At 34.4% G+C, this 17,583-nt stretch overlaps 1 protein-coding gene across 6 annotated transcripts in view; it reads left to right on the top strand.

The window, feature by feature from the left end:
* The window catches only part of LOC136025346 (kinectin-like), a 159,654-nt gene extending 142,568 nt beyond the window's left edge, over positions 1 to 17,086 (top strand). For 5 of the 6 annotated variants that reach the window (XM_065701273.1, XM_065701272.1, XM_065701274.1 and 2 more), the window contains exon 12: positions 13,644 to 17,086. In XM_065701273.1, coding sequence (XP_065557345.1) covers positions 13,644 to 14,091 — 448 coding nt within the window. In that variant the 3' untranslated portion in view covers positions 14,092 to 17,086. Of the gene's footprint in view, positions 1 to 2,420; positions 2,556 to 13,643 lie in introns of all 6 variants that reach the window. The other variant, XR_010617076.1, reaches the window with a different exon arrangement.
* Positions 17,087 to 17,583: the final 497 nt, after the last annotated feature.

The raw sequence follows: 17,583 nt of genomic DNA, 5'->3' as shown, positions 1-17,583 counted from the left end.
TTTGCCGACTCATTTTTCTATATTTTATTCTTGGTATTGTTTTTATTTGTGGATAGGATACGACTCAGCCAATCAAGAATATTTACTGTCAGGTATTACCGGCTGTGTTATATCACTAAGTAGTTATGGAATTTTTACGTTTGCCAAATGTGAATCGCAATATATTGGCTGAAAAACTTTTATTCACCTTGTACCGGCTTTAACAAACATAAATCAGCTGCGAGTAGTGTCATACTTGGGTAAAAAGAGGATCGCTGTTCAAATTTTAATAGTTCCCTTCTCTTTAGTATTTTTATCAGCTAATGAACTGTTTCATTTTTTCTAGGGGAGGGGGGGATAAAGCATCTTGGTCTATTGCAAAGGTTTGCCGTAATGAGCCTAGCGCTATTTTTCATCTGTTTTAATTCACTAAGAAATTTTGGAGACTGAGAATAGTTTCAATTGTAAATCACAACATATACTCTGAAAACTTGTTTGCACCCAATGGCGTCATTTCACGGAAATTTGGGAGGAGAGCAAAATGTGTTTTCCAAAATCAAGATAGAGATTTCAATTGAAAAAAAAATCAATAAGAATATAGAAAAAAGGTCAATTCCAATGGAAATGCCCCTCAAAAAGTCATTTCCAAAATATGGGGTCTGGGATTCTAATTTTCTATTGGCATTACTATTTATACAAATAAACAGACTTTTCAGAACAGGAATCCATGATTAAGTGTGTAAACATGCAGTTGTACAAGATCCATAATGTGCTTACATAGTCTTGAGGGTTTGCAATGGTAAGGAAATGGACAACCAATGACACTACATATGTGAACTTGTGATTTTCCTGATGTAGAAGAAGTTATATTATTGTTAATCTTCCTAAAAATAAATAAACAGGCATTGTTCAATTGTAAATCTGTGGAGGAATTTCAGGTAGTTTCGTCCATAGAAGTTTTTTAAGATGGGGCTCTTACAGGGATTTTGTTAGTTAAATTAAATAAAAAAAACAAGTCTTTTTCAACTGAAAGCAAGGAGCAACACTCAGGGGGACTGCGACATCCCCATCCCTCGTTCTTTACGCTAAAGCTGTAGCCCTAGAAATACTTGCCAATCAAAACCCTTGTGGGCCCTTTTGTTTGAAATGTCTTTCCTAAAGAACCAGGACAAATTTAGCGTAAAGACTAAGGGCTGAGGACGTAACAGTCCTCCTAATATGCAGAATACTGTCTGTTCATTTGAAGTTTTAACGTAGCTTCTTGCTTTCAGTTAAAAAATGTTGTTTTTTTCTATTTAATTTTCAACTGTTTTCGAAACCGTCCCAGGAAAACCAGCCCCCCTCCCTCGTGTAATATTTCTCCTGGAAAATTCCCCAGGAAACTTTCCTCCCCAGGAAAAATTATCCAGTAGGCAATACCCTTTTCCCCCAGAGAATTACCTGGAAAATCCGTATATTTCCCAGAAACAAATACTATGTGTGAATAATATAGGCAAATTGCGCATTTTACATCCCTATCTCTAGGGACTATAGAGGGTCTGTTCATCACCAAAAGCATAGTTATAGAAGCTTTCGACTATGCTAAATTAAATGGCTATCATAAAATTTTTATTATATGTCTTTAAGGATGAATGGGGGTGGGAGGAGGCTAGGTGCCCTCCAATCTTTTTGGTCACTTAAAAAGATCACTAGAACTATTGATTTTCGTTCTAATGAGCTATCTCCCGATCTCTTAGCACCATTGGTTCGATACAATCAAAAATCGACATCTCTACAAATAGCAGCTTGAAACCTCTTCAGTATGGTCCTCTGATATGTTAAATCTGATGGTGCGATTTTCGTTAAGATCGCTCGACGTTTTGTGGATGTATCTCCCTTTTCCAAAAATCTGGCAAATTTTCACAGGCTCTTAGCTTTCGATTGGTAACATTAAACTTAATGAATTATACATATCTGAATGAATTTCTTATATTTTGTTTTAGCATCAAAATTTGATTCTTTTGATATATCTAGTGCTATCAAGACTCTGTTTCTAAGGGGCTCGGTTACTAATGAGCTGAATCGCCCCTACTTAGTTTGTTACCACGATCTACTTGATTAGGCCTATTTAGCTTTTAGATGCACTCTTTCAGAGACTAAAGGAATTTGTAAAGGTGTGATCATAATTTTGGAACTTGCAATCGAAGAATCAACGATGAAACAATTTTAGTCACAAAAACTGTTTTTTCACGGAAGCAGGGATAAGGTGAAATATTAGGCATACTAAATGTCAATATTTTTAGTTCTACTTGCATTTTCCCTTTCACTGAAATGAGCATCGTTTTCGAAAAGTTTTTATTTTGTTTTTTCCTTTCTATTCCCACACGATTTTAATTATTATCCAGCTTTCTGCTTTTTTAAATTCTTAATTCACTTTTCTTATTTTCTGTTTTCTTCTTTAGTTCTGTTATTCAAACTCCTGCTCTTGTCTGCTTCTTTCTTGCTGCCTTCTTTTTGTATTCGCAGTGGAAATGATTATTCGACTAATTTGAATTTCTTTCTTTTTTCGGGAAAAAACTTGGAAGTCATGATCCTTTGTAAGTTATAATATTTATTGAGAATGAACGCATGGGTAATACAAATGTATGTCTGTCACTCTATGCTTCTTAACTGCTAAATTCTTCATACAACCCATTCGACAACTAAATTCATTTATTCCACTTTTCAAAATATTTAAGATTCTAATGTCGCGTTTGACTGATTCTTAAATTTTTTTTGTAAAGAATGATTAATTTGCTGTATAGTAATAAAGATGAATACCCGTCTAAAAATTAAATAAGTAAGGCTAATTTAGGGCATAGTCCAATTTGATTGGGTCTATTATTTAACGTCTAGGGACGTACATTTTTTTTTCACAAAAAAACAAAATCTACAAAAAAAACCTGCCCCGAGTGCAGAAGTTTTAGGGACGCAAAATTTCAAATAAATAATCTAGCGGTTACAATCATTTTATATTTTTTTTTAAATTTCGATCATATTAAAATAAAGTAGAGGGTACAGCTAGCAGCAAGTTTAGGCAAGTTGAATACGAAATTATCATTTTACCACCATTCCACCATCTTCATCACCATTCCTTGAAAATATTAAATAAAAAATAAGTTTTTTTTAAAACCGAAAGTAAGGAGTGACATTAGAACTTAAAACGAACAAAAATTATTTCGTACAGGAGAGGGGCTGTCCCTTCCTCAACGCCTCGCTCATTACGCTAAAGTTTTTATTGTTTAAAAAAGAGAGATGAGAAAGAGTCAAACTTTAGCATAAACAGCGACGCGTTGAAGAGGGGACAGACCCTTTCATATACACAATAATTTCTGTTCGTTTTAAGTTTTAATGTCGCTCCTTACTTTCAGTTAAAAAAAAACTTATTTTCTTATTTAATTTCTGAACGTTTTTGAATTAATGCAGGTTTTAATTTAGGCTCACCGTACATGAATAATTAAAACGAAATTTGCATATTAGTTTTACTTTTTCTGACTAAATGGCTCTCTCAAAATTTTGGTCGGACGATTTTGAGAAAAAAGGGCCAGAGGAGGGGGCCTAGTTGCCCTCCAATTTTTTTAGTTACATAAAAATGGCACTAGAACTCTTCATTTTATTTACGAACATTTTCATTTGTAATAAATATACATAACTTACGAATTAACTTACGTAACGAACTTCTATATTCGTATATTTTTATTATGTATATGAGGGGTTCGCCCCCACGTCAATACCTCACTCTTTACGATAAAGTTCGAATTTTGTTTAAATTCTTTAAGAATAACCCTGAATCATAAAGGGTTTAATTCGAATAAATAGCTCTTATGAAAGTACTAAAAAAAACTTTAGCGTAAAAAGTGAAGTACTGACGAAGGGGCACACCCCCTCGCATACTTAATAATTTCTTTTCATTTTAAGTTTTAATTTTGCTCCTTACTTTCTGTTGAAAAAACTTGCTTTTTTTAGTTAATTTAAGATCGTTTTTTATGTAATGCTGGAAAATCCAACGCCCTCTTCTTGAAAAATTCCCTTCCCCGATGAAAAATTCCTCCATGGAAAGGTCCTCCCATGTAACCTTCTCCCTCCAACCCCCTGCCACCTGAAAATGTCTGAATACTTCCCAATAACCAATAATATATGTAAACAATGGCCAGAGTTCACAACTTGCAGCCCTTCCCTTGGGGACGAAGGGGGATTAAGTCATCCTCAAAGACATAGTTATTAGATTTTTCGACTATTTGGACAAAATGGCTATCTCAAAATTTTGATTTACTTTGGCAACAAATGAGCGGTGCAGGGGGCCTAGTTGCAATCCAATTTTTTTGTCACTTAAAAAGGCACTAGAACTTTTAATTTCAATCTGAATGAGCCCTATCACGATATTCTAGGGCCACTGAGCCGATATGATCACCCTTGGGGAAAAAAACAAATAAACACTCATCCGTGATCTTTCTTCTGGCAAAAAATACGAAATTCCACATTTTTGCACATATGAGCTTGAAACCTTTATAGCAGAGTTATCTGATATGCTGAATCTGATGGTGTGATTTTCGTTAAGATTCTATGACTGTTAGGGGATGTTTTCCCCTATTTTCTAAAATAAGGCAATTTTTCTCAGACTCGTAACTTTTTTTTGGGTTAGACTAAACTTGATGAAACTTATATATTTAAAATCAGCATAAAAATACAATTCTTTTGATGTAACTAATGGTATTAAAATTTTGTTTTTTAGAATTTCAGTTACTATTGAGCCGTGTCGCTCCTTACAACAGTTCGTTACCACAAACTGTTTGATTATTGCAAAGGCCTACAAGAAAAAGAAACTGATATTTTTTTCAGTTAGGTGATTGAAAAATACATGCTATAACGACCGATGTATTTTCCTTATCGCTTTTTCTAAATATGTTTGATCGAATTAATTCGTATGAAAAATCAACTGCTTATGCAGTGCGAAATTATTTCCAGATAACTTGGGCTAATTGTTGGCTTACTGCTTGTGGAACTTATGCTAGGAGATTTAGAGGATTAGCTAAAATATCTACAGGAAATATTATGTAGAATGTTTGCTGTCGGCATTTCTTAGTTGTAGAATTTATCTTTTTTTTCTAAAGAAAAAATCCTTTTAAATTAAAAGTGAGAAAACTTTGTCAGCAATTAATTTAAAATTTTAAATATTTAAATTATATTTAAAATATTTAAAACAATTAAAAATATCTTCAATGTTTACAGAAGAATTTTCAACTGAAATCACAGAGGAATATTACAGCATAAAACAACCAAAAGTTACCCTACATACGAGGGAGTCTTCCATCCTTTCCGATCCGCCCCTCTTAACACCAAAATCTAACGAGGGCTTAACTGAAAGCATTTTGAAGTACAACAAAACAGTCAGTTTTTGTTTTATTTCCTGATCTCCTTTCAAAACATTTAAGCCTATTAAAAATAATACTGTTCAAAGCAAATCCAGATAAAAATAAACTCCTCTATTTTTGGGGTATTGTAAAGCAAAACTGTTTGTTACATTACTCTTGTGGAATAACATTGATTTTGGGGGTAGTACTGGGGGGTAGAAAATCAGACTTTAGCGTAGAAATCACTGGCAACCCCTCCTCACCTATGGAATAGTTTTTGTTAGTTTTAAAACTCCAATGCTGCTCTTTCCTTTCGTTTGAGTAAAGTTGCTTTTTTACGAATAAATGGGTGAATAAATTCAACGCTTTCCTGAAAAAAACCTTTTTGTTGCAAGGACAAAGACTGAGGGAGATATGTTTTTTTTTACACAGGCCCTTCAATAGTTCTTAAAAGTCTTGTTATGATAACCATTCGCCCCCACGTGGGCCAAAATTATTAATTTAAGGGATAAATTCTAGAATTCGTCACTTTCCTGAGATGTAACATCTTTTGTTTCTTAAAACGTGCACTGCATGCGTAAATTCTCACTAGACTGAAGCCTTTTTCAAAATCCACTACTAATTGTTCGATGCGACTGCCCTTGGTAAAAATTAAATAAAACTGAAATTCAACTGAAAGTAAGGAGCAACATTGAAATTTAAAACGAACAGAAATTATTACGTATAATAAGGGGTTGCCCCACACTCAACACCTTGCTCTTGACGCTACAGTTTTTTAGTACTTCTAAAAATCTTATAATAATAATAATAATAATATTTTTTTAACCCAGTAGTTAGTAAATAAAGACAAGTGGAGTAAATAAAGATAATGAAAGAAAAATAGCACAACTATACGAGAGATAAAACATATACAACACAACGGTGACTCAACTAACGAAAAAAAACTCTAAAAGATAACACAACTATAAAACAAAAACAGATTAAAACTAACGGATAAATAAACGAACTAAGGGGTGGAATAGAGGCCCAGAGAAAAAACATAATCCTTTTCAATTTTGAGCCTAACTTCCGCAAAGAGGTAATAAGGTCAGAAGCCCCAAAATACCGAATTATTTTCTTGTTCCTATAAAACCGGGGTAAATAAAGCATAAACTTATAATGGCGGAAATATAATATACGCAATTCAGCTAGATCGCTTTTTTCAGGATAGGTGAAATACCAGACAGGAAAAGTATTGAATGGCCACAAAAGCTACTATATCGCAATGCAAGTGCTTTTCGAGAATAATGACCACGATTAGCCACTATTTTACCATAGCCCACTTTAAGTTTTTCTTTGACATCCCATACAATATTGGTCCTAAAAGTTAATTGATTCGGACGAATATGAATGCCTAACCACCACAAATCAGAGACACAACGGACGGAGAAGTTAAAACAAGGAAGACAAATGGGCATAGACTTTGCAAGACTAGGTACTCACACTTATCAATATTCAATGACAAACCAAAACTTTGGAAATGGTTTGAAATAGATGATACAGAATTCGAGAGGCTAGATCTAGAACGGCTTAAAAGAAGCATATCATCCGCATATGCAATATAAGAGACATTTACCAAATCATAAAAAAGAGAGGGCATAATTTTGGATAGCACACCGTGGATACAAATACTCAAAAGATACGATGAAAGAACACCACCTTGACGCACTCCCGAAAGGATTGGAATATTCCCATAAAAATTAGAGTGAAATTTTAACCGAACATGGGAATTACTATACAAAAACTAAAGAACCCAAACGACAGAAACATTGACTCCAAAATTGACAAGGGAAAACCTAAATTGAGCATGAGAAACACTATCAAAAGCTTTAGACAGGTCCAGTGCACAAAAATGGACCTCAGATCCACTGGTCTGAGCCTTTAAAAGGACAGAAGTTAAAACACGGGGGGCATGCTGGCAACCAATACGCCGCCTGAATCCAAGCTGATTTTGACTGTCATCCATAATTTCTGTTTCAAAAGGTAACATAACATACTCAAAAGCTTTGCTAAAATTACAGGCCACATTTATGGGTCTATAGGAATCACAACTTAAAGAATCCTTTCCACGCTTTAGCATCGAGGTTACTGCACCGCTTAGAAAGGAGTCAAGCACCAGAGAGGATGCCAAGCACATTTGGAAAAGTAGCTGCAGGTGGAATTCTAAATCTCGCAACTCTGATCGAAGGTGGGAGACAGCAATACCATCATGATCAACAGATTTCTATTTAAATTTTTTAGTATTTTTAAGCACTAGTTCACAGGAGACTGAGATTATATACTTCTGCTTCAGCTTCAAGGGAACCAAATCACTACGAGATACGAGAAACGAGAGTGCACAGCATAGTTAATGACAGTGAAAATACTAGAATAGTACTGAATCCAAGAAGCCACAGGAATAACATCACCTGAAGCAGATGTGTCTCACTTGTCTTATTGAGAAGCAGTTTTGGGAAATTCAGGGCAATTATACCGTACACTACACAGATACCGCTTGAATTCTTCTTTGCTCATCTTTTTAATGTGAAAAACATAGCCTACATTCGGGTGACTACAGGCGATCCAGATACGAAGCCAGAACTTCGCTCGATTTTTAGTGCCTTTTAATTCAGGGACATCTTTCCAAATGGAACTACGAGTTTTTAAACGAACTCGGAAACGAGAGATGGCAGCAGCTTCTGCTTGTTTCAAACAGGCAACGATTTGAAGGTAATATGTGTTTAACAGGGAGCGTAAAATAAACACTAGTGCACAGTAAGCTTAACAAGATTTGAATATTTGAGAGGAGAGCAGCAAAGGTAGAGATGAATAATGGAAGGTCAATTTTCCTCCATTCACTTTTATAACACCATTTTTTATAAACCTTACTGTCAGTTATGGGCCACCGGGATTGTGAAAAAGAAATGGAGACGCATAAGGATATCGGGAGATGGTCCTGATCACGCTCATCCTCGTCCACATGTACATCCGAGGAAGACATCGTAGCAGAGCATACATAATTGTCAATGCTGTGCACATCTCCACTGTTATGAATGTACTTGTGTCTAGAATCTTTTGGGACATTACGGAAACCAGCAGGTAAAAACTCTAAATTAAGTTCGACGTGGCTTGACTTGTTGCATAAATCACAGTTGAACTCGCCCATAAGAACCCAATCGTAGTCATGGCTTTCAATAATTTTGATCAGACTGCTGATGGAGGAGCATAGAGTTGCAAATTTCGTCAGAGAAGACAGTGGATTCTGGTTATGAGGAAGGTAGACATTCACCGGTACAAGATTATTAATTCTAATAGCCAAAAAATTATCAGCCAAGTGGTACAATACAGAAGTGAGGGACAAGGATCGTTTAACTAGCCAAGCAAGTCCACCCGAGTGTCTCCCTCTGGTTTTACGAGCGTTTGTTGCATACACAATGTGATCATCACATCTACAGAGCGGGCTGATACTGACTTGTGGTAGAATATGGACTTGGAGAAACAAGACATCAAAATCAAAGAATTTTTGTTTAATTAAATGATCTTTATCCTTTGTGCCATTGATGTTGAATGACCATATGGTTAAGTCGATATTGACAGTTATTTCTTTGCCTTTTGGCTCTTTTTGAGAACATCCTGTTTTGTTTTTAGAACATCCTATTGTTGTGCTAGCCTGGTGTTTCAAGAGCCGTTCTTAAAGAATTGGGACAAAATTCAAACTTTAGCGTAAAGAGGGTGCAACCATCTTATATGTTCTAATTCCTGTTCCTTCAAAGTTTTGAATTTTGTTCCTTACCTTCAGTTGAAAAAACTTATTCTTTATTTAATTTCTGATCGTTTTTTTTAAATAACGCCAGGAAATTTGTCTCCACCTCCACGGAAAAATCCCCTCCCCACGGTAATATCCTCCCAAAAATTCAATTCTGTTGAAAATTCACCCCGGATAATTACCCTTAACACCTCCACGCGTAAAATTGAGTCAGTAAAGAGGAAGCAAGACCTATACAAGAATTTCGTACAGGAATTCTGGCAAATTCCCCCAGTATACAATTTCCCCTGAAAAATTTCCACTTCCTGGAAAATTCTCTTTTCATAGAAAATTCTCCCAGCGCAAAGTCATCACCTTCCCCCAATGAATCACCTTTCCCAGCAAAAAATCACCTTCCCCTTTCCACCCAAAAAATGTATGCATGCTTCCCAATAACAAATACTGTATGTAAACAATGTGCAAATTTTATAACTTGAAGACCTTTCTCCCGGGGCCGTGGGAGATCATTCTATCTCCAAAGACATAGTTATTAGGCCTTTCAACTATGCTGAACAAAACACCAATCTCATGATTTTGATTGGACGATTATGGGGAAAAAAGAGGCGTGGGAGGGGGCCTAGTTGCTCTCCAATTTCTATGGTCACTTAAAAGGGGCACTAGAACTTTAAATTTCTGTTGGAACAAGCCCTCTCCAAACGTTTTAGGCCCACTGGGCAGGTACCATCACCTTAAAAAAAGAAAAAAAAACAAATAAACACGCATCCGTGATCTTTCTTCTGGCGAAAAGTACTAAATTCCACATTTTTAAAGATAGGAGGCTGAAACCTTTAAAGTAGGTTTTTCTGATACGCTGAATCTGATGGTGGTATTTTTATTCATATTCTATGAATTTTAAAGGATGGTACCCCCTTTTTTCGAAAACAAGGCAAATTTTGTCATGCTCGCAACCTTTGATAAGTATGACTAAACTTATTAAAACTAATATATTTAAAACCAATATAAAAATCCAATTCTTTTGATATATCTGTTGGTATGAAAAATCCGTTTTTTAGAGCTTCGCTCCTTACTTACAGTTCATTACAATGAACTGTTTCAAAAGAAGAAAAAGAAAAAAAATTAATCCAAATGTGTGATTATCCTTCTCTTGGAAAAATATAGATAAAACAATTCAGCCACAGAATTTCTCAAATAGTTTTCAAGAATTTATCGTCTAAAAAAATAACGATAAACATGGACAAATGCCTAATTTTTACTCATGAATGGCTACGAGCCTGAGAAAATTTGCCTGATTTTTAAAAATGGGGTAAAGACCCCTAAAGAACATAGTATCTTGACGAAAATCATACCATGAGATTTAGAATATCAGATAACCCTACAGTAGAGGCTTCAAGCTTCTATTTGCAATATATGGGATTCTGCATTTTTTTTTACCAGAAGAAAGATCATGGATGTGTGTTTCTTTGTTTTGTTTGTTTGTTTGTTGTTTTTTTTTCAGGGGGGATTGTATCGACCCAGTCGTCTTAAAATATCGGGAGAGCGCTCATTCGACCGGAAATGTTGTCCTTTTTGAGTGGCCTAAAAGATTGTAGGGCAACTAGGCCTCCTGATACACCTCCTGCTCCCAAAATCATCCGATCAAAATTTTTATTTAGCCATTTTGTTCAGCATATTTGAAAGGCCCAATAACTATGCCTCTGGAGATAAGATGACCGTCACGACCCGAGGAAAAAGGTCTTTGAGTTATAAAACTTGCCCATTTTTTACGTATAGTATCTGTTATTGGGAGTCTGCATACATTTTTCGGGTGGGGGGGGAGTTTCTGCTTGGGGATTTTTCCACGGGGGAAATTTCCTTGGGAATGGAAGTTTCGAGGGGGATAACTTTTCAGTGAAATTTTTGCACTGGGAAAATTTGCCAGAATTTCGATACGAAATTCTTTTTATGTCTTGCTTTCTCTTTGCTGACTCCATTTTGCACGTAAAGATGTTAAGTGTAATTGCTCGGGTAATTTTTCATTGGGATTGAATTCTTTAGAGTATATTTATGTGGAGAGAGGAGATTTCTATGCAGGTGGAACCAGATTTCCTGGCATTATTCAAAAACGATCAGAAATTAACTACGAAACAAGTTTTTCTTTCAACTGAAAGCAAGGAGTAACATTAAAATTAAAACGAAAAGAAATTATTACGTGTATGAGGGGCTGCCTCCTCCTCAACATCTCTCTCTTTACGGTAAAGTTTTGAGTTTTTCTCAATTCTTTAAGAACGACTTCTGAAACACAAGGGTCATTTATTTAGGACAAAAAAAATTAGAAGTAGTAAAAGAACATTACCGTGAAGAACGAGGTGTTTAGGAGGGCCCACTCCATCATAAACGTAATATTTTCTGTTCGTTTACGCTAAAGTTTTTAGTTCTTTTAAAAAACTTCCTTTTCTAATTAAACGGCCCTTGGGTTTTAGGAGCTGCTCTTAAAACTGAGACAAACAGTCAAACTTTAGCGTAAAGAGCAAGGTATTGAGGAGGAAGGTAACACCATCACACACGGAATTCTGTTCATTTTAATTTTAATGTTATTCCTTAATTCCAGTTGAAAAACTGTTTTTTTAATATCTGATCGTTTTTCAAATAATGCCAGTAAATCTGGCTCACTCTCCACTGAAAATTCCCTCCGCCCACACGAAACTTTTCCATGGAAATTTATTCACACGTAAAATATACCCCCCCCCCCCTGACCGTAAAATTTCTTGTGAACGATTCAGTCTGAAAATTTCTCTTTGGAATACTTTCTTTTGAAAAGACTTTAATTTTTAATCGTTTCCCCCATCACTCCAGAAATCCCCTCTTCCATGGAAATTTTTCACGGAATTCCAAACCTGTCAAAAACAGCCCCCAGACTATTCCGCTAGAATATCTCCTCATGCAAAATTTAGTTGGCAAAGAGAAAGTAAGAGTAGTAGAAATAATTTTGTAAAATTTAGGTTTTTTTCCCTTTTTGCGAAAATCAGGCGAATTTTCTCAGGCTCTTGTCTTTCAACGGGTAACACTGAACTTAATGAGTTTCGTATATTTAGAATCAGCTTACTAAGCTGATTCTATTGATACATCTGATGATGTCAACATTCCATTTTTTAGTAAATTTATCATAACTTGAATTCAATCCAGATTCACCTGTATCTTTGTTTATGGAATTATTCTTGAACAAATTTTTTTTAATTTCGATTGTTTCCCAGAAAAGTTGATTTAAACCTGAGGTTACTGAGGTCAAATAAAGTAAATTTCTCCTCACGTAAGCTATCACGAGCTATCACCTCTGTCCACCTAATTTGTAAGATAAATCTAATGAACTGGAACTGAAAAGGTCAAAGAGATTTACTTCCGCTGTTGCATTGAAAAAAAAATAAGAGCAATAAACTATATGTAGTTAGTTTATTGGGTATAAATTTTGTTTGTTTTTATTGATGTCTTTCAGTTTTACTGCTGATAATGAACATGTATATGTGCTCCAAATATCCATTTAAAAATTTTATATATGTTCACTGTCAATTAAAAGCTTTCATCCCTATTTTGAACTGTTATACTTTCGTCATGGAAAGGCAGTGTGGTCTTCGAAGTCATCTACTATCAGAAATAGTGTAAACCAGAATACTTGAAATTCCAACTTTCCATCCTCTGTAAATTGAGGTAAACCTTGAATTTGGGGTTTCTCAGAATGCTGTGGAGAATTATATGCTCACTTTCACATCCGGACGGCCTGTTTCAGATCAACTTATTTCGCTTCAATTTATTTCGCTTCAATGCGCTACCATATGCACATTCAACGCTTGAAATAATCTCAAAAATGTAAATAGTAATAGATTGAATATAACAAGGTGTATATTTTGTTTTTTTACAATCTTTCTCCTTTTTTTCTCCTTTGATTCTCCGTTTTTTTACAATACAAACTAACCTGTTATAAACAATATCTTCAAGATTGTGCTATTTTAGTTTAATCATCAACATAGGCTTGTTTATGAAAGACAACTCTTTTCACAAGAATTGCTTAGGAGTGACAACCTTTTAATTTATTGAACTGAGAAGTGATTGAGGATCCTAGTACCCAACACTATTTTCTATACCAAATATTCGCCAGAGAAAAACTTTCTCTCGGCCAGCAAAATATTCTACCCCTAGACATGATTAGAACTTAAAGATACCAAAGGATTTCGAGCTGCAAAATGTTTCTTAATTGGTAAAAATAAGAGCCCTCACCCCTTATTACAATGTGTTTATATAAGGATTTTTATCAGTTTTGACTTTATCTTATAGTATTGTACTTTGTACAATTTTGGACATTTACCTTTGTTTACACTTTAATAATTAATCCATTTCTCGAAAAAAAATGTTTATAGATGATCCTGTTATATATTTTTTTTACTTAAACTTGAACTGAGTGCATATTGCCTGTGAAATAGTTTTACGAAACTATAATTTTATTTTATTCAAGTTTTAATTATTTATTCTTTCGTTTACAGAAGAGGGCCCGGCGATGGTCAATCTCCATCGCCAACTCACACATCATCAAAATCTTGTGATAACCATGTAGACATTCAGGTAATACTAGAAATGCAGCAAGTTATGGCAGACAAAGAAGCTGAACTCCAACGACTCACCGAAGAAAAGAGGTTTTATCAACTAGAGTTAATATATTGGGAAAGGAACTTAGCAAACATTAGGCCAGGCATTCCCCTGAGTCTACAACCTTATGATGAAGAATGTTTGAGGACCTATTCAGCCCCACCTGTGACTAAACCACGCTTTAATGAAAGAGTATATAGTGGCCTTGTGTCCCATATTGCTTCTTCAGGAGATTTATTGGAGGGAAATTTTGATGTAAAAGAAACTGTATTTTCTGGGAGTGAAGGCAGTGATGGAGGGTTTACGACTCCTATAGAGGAATCCTACAGAGGGTTTAGCTTATGAAAGTCTTAATAGCCCTGATGCTATTCTTCAAAGACATTAAAAGAATGAGTTCGAGGATAATTTTCGTATGAACTGTTTAGAAAATTTTGAGCCGGATTTTATTCATTTGTGGTCCAAGTGCTTAATACAATCATAAGTTTTACGATGTTTTCGGATGAAAGCACCTTCAAAAGGTATGAGACCCGAAAAAGAATAACAATTCAGACCACTGAATAAAATACGTTTTTTAAAAGTTAATTTGGTAAGTGAACAATAACTGTCGCTAACTTGTAAAGTTGTTGTGATATTTGAACTGAATTTTCAGAAATCCATCTCATATATTTGTCTGATTAATTTAGCATAAGCTGACTTTCATTGCTAATTCCTTCAAAACTTATACTGAATATACTACTAACAAAAGCTCTTACCCCTAAAAAGTCATTAATCAAAACAAATAAAACCTGGAAGAATTAGCCATTAATCAGAATTCAGCCCAATGGTATGTCATTTACTTGGCCTCCAGGGAGGCCACTCTTCATGATCGTCCTGCAGTGCTATTTGGAAGGTCCCCAACGTAAAATATAAATATAATATGAAGTGTAAATTCACAGGGTGCGGGGGGGGGGATGAAAAATGTCCAGTGTAAATATAAATGTACAAATACGCATAAAGAATTAAATTACTGTGTAATATAGCGCAATTTTTTTTTAAACAATAAATACAGAATATTATAAATATCAACAAGAACACTCAATACTTCACAGTAGGCACTGAATGTATCCACCGGAAGAAACTAGTAAGTTTGAAACTGCAAACTAAACGCCTTTTTTGCATTACAAAATAGACATATTTTGTGATACAAAATGTCTATTTTGCAAATGTCAAAATAGACATTTAAAAACAATAAATACAGAATATTATAAATACCAACAAGAACACTCAATACTTCACAGTATTGAGTGTGAAGGTCCACCAGGAAGAAATTAGTAAGTTTGAAACGGCCCACTAAACGCCTATTTTTGCATTACAATATAGACATATTTTGTAATGCAAAATGTCTATTTTGCAAATGTCAAAATAGATATTTAAAAACAATAAATACAGAATATTATAAATATCAAAAAGAACGCTCTATAGTTCACAGTAGGCACTGAAAGTATCCACCAGGAAGAAATTAGTACCTTTGAAACTGCGCACTAAATGCCTATTTTTGCATTACACATTGGAACCTCTAAATACCCCCGAGTATCGTGTTTTGAGCAATTTTTTGAGATTCCTTTCGCAATACACTTGCAGAAATAACTTTAAATGAATTGGCAAAGGTTTTCAAAACCCATTCAGACATGTTAATGTTTGTTTCGAAGTTCATGGTGACCACTTTCAACACCATGTGTGAAATATTTTAATTACAGAAAACATTTGTTCTTCAGCCCTTTTACGTATCCAAGAAATATTCTTGGCTTTTGCTCCATCTCTAAATGAAAACTGATAAAATGTATGTTTTTATACATGTCGGTAAGACGTACTAATCCCTTCCCATTCATTCCCTACCAATCCCTAAATGAGTAACATAATATAATATTACGTCGACTAACAGACAATTCAAATTTATACTGGGGGCTATTTTTGGTAAATGAGTATTTCCAATATTACCAATTTTGCAAGTCCATCCTATTTTGTTTTTATTGTGGCTGGGACATCATTTTGGAGCTTTCAGGGTCAGATTTATCGGGGGGGGGGCAAGCCAACTCCAAATTTGTGCTAAGGAGGGGATAATTCTCATCAGATTCGCATATGTTAACATATCAGAAATCTGACATTTTAAAAAGTTAAAAATCTGAGACAGGAATCATAATGTCGATTAAAAGAGCAGTAGAATGAAAGCCAGCGACATATCTTTTGTGAATTTTAACGAGTTGTTTTCTTAACGGCTCGTATTTTGTTTAAGGTACTTTATTTGTAAATATTACAAATTGAAAAATTATCTTAAATTGATTTTACTTGACTACTGACAATTAAAGAAGAGCTAAAGAAGAAAACAGAAAATAAAAAAAATAATTGAGAATGCAAAAAAGCAGAAAGTGGGATAATGATTAAAATCATATGGGAATACAAAGGAAAAGAAAGGTTACGAAAGTGAATAATTACTGCAACAAATTACGCAATTCAAGTGTAATCGAAAAAGGCAAAATACATTTCAAAAACATATAGTGCTTTCTCTGCTATAGGGAATCTGCTTAAAAATATCACAACTAGATTGTATTCACAGAAACAACTTGACTGGTTTCATATAAGATCCTTGTACAGTAACTTGATCATTGAATTATTAAATATCATTCAAAATCTCTAAGTACGACTTTTTCACCCATAGACCCATCTTGGGTCTGGTTCATACCTTAGGTATGTTCATACATGATAGCTAACATCTTCTATAGGTTTTTTTTTATTACTTCAAAATTATGAAGTTATTAGAAAACTATCACATTTTTATCAGTGTTGCCACGTTGAATGGTGAAAACGAATAAGAACAAGCAAATAGTTTAATTTAACAACACTTTCCGTCCGTAAAGATTTAAACATTAACTATCTGTTGACTCCATAAGGAAATTAAACCTTCAAAGAAAACCTCCGTGTTTTTAAGCTGCTGTGAGCCAAACTTTCTTGTCACGCATATATCTTATTTCTTCTCCTTCTTTATTTACACCCGCTGCTACCAAAAACTGCATGACTGCATGTAGAGATATTTTCATTCAAAAAGTTGAATTATCAATTTATCAAAATTTTTAAAGAAATATACGTTTTTTTAAGTTTCCACTTATCAAAGTTCAAACAACAGACTTCATTTTTACTCTCCTTGATACTTTTAACATAGTTTTCTGGCTTTTTGTTGTTTTTCTGAAGGCTTTTGTTGTTTTTTAGATGTCACATGGACAAGCTGTTTATTTATTTGTTGTGATATTTGTTATACAGTTTTTAATGTAAATACGATCATCGATTAAAATATTTTTTTCATCTACTTTTGTTATCCAGATTTTTCTTGAAGGATATGACTATAAAGCGAGGTACAAGCTACACTGTAGAGGCCCCTATCGCGTTTGAGGGTTCATTATATTTTGAAATACAATATTCTATTTTAGAAAAAAGTAATTCCGTCACTACTGCATACTTGACCTAAAATTCAATATTCTTATTTATAAAACGCACAAAATGAAGATTATATAAAAAAAAGGTGATGTCACTATCAGTGCTTTTTAAGATCCGTCTAGGCTGAACTTAAATGTTTTGGATAAATGGCTTCAATTTTTGATCGCTTATTCCCTTGAATCAACATGTCATTGCTATTTTTAAGGGAGAAGTGGAAAATTGATTCGGCCATGGACCTTGTAAGGCCTTGAACCAGACCAGATTACCGTAGTCTTATATACAGATAAATTGAAAAAAAAACTTTTCCAAAAATTTAGGTTTTCAAAAAATGAAACCAAAACGAACAGAAATTACAATAAATAACCGAGT

This window comes from Artemia franciscana, chromosome 3 (assembly GCF_032884065.1).
Source record: "Artemia franciscana chromosome 3, ASM3288406v1, whole genome shotgun sequence".
NCBI lineage: Eukaryota > Metazoa > Arthropoda > Branchiopoda > Anostraca > Artemiidae > Artemia > Artemia franciscana.
The sequence above is the reverse complement of the archived record's forward strand: the minus strand, read 5'-3'. Positions and strand labels throughout refer to the sequence as shown.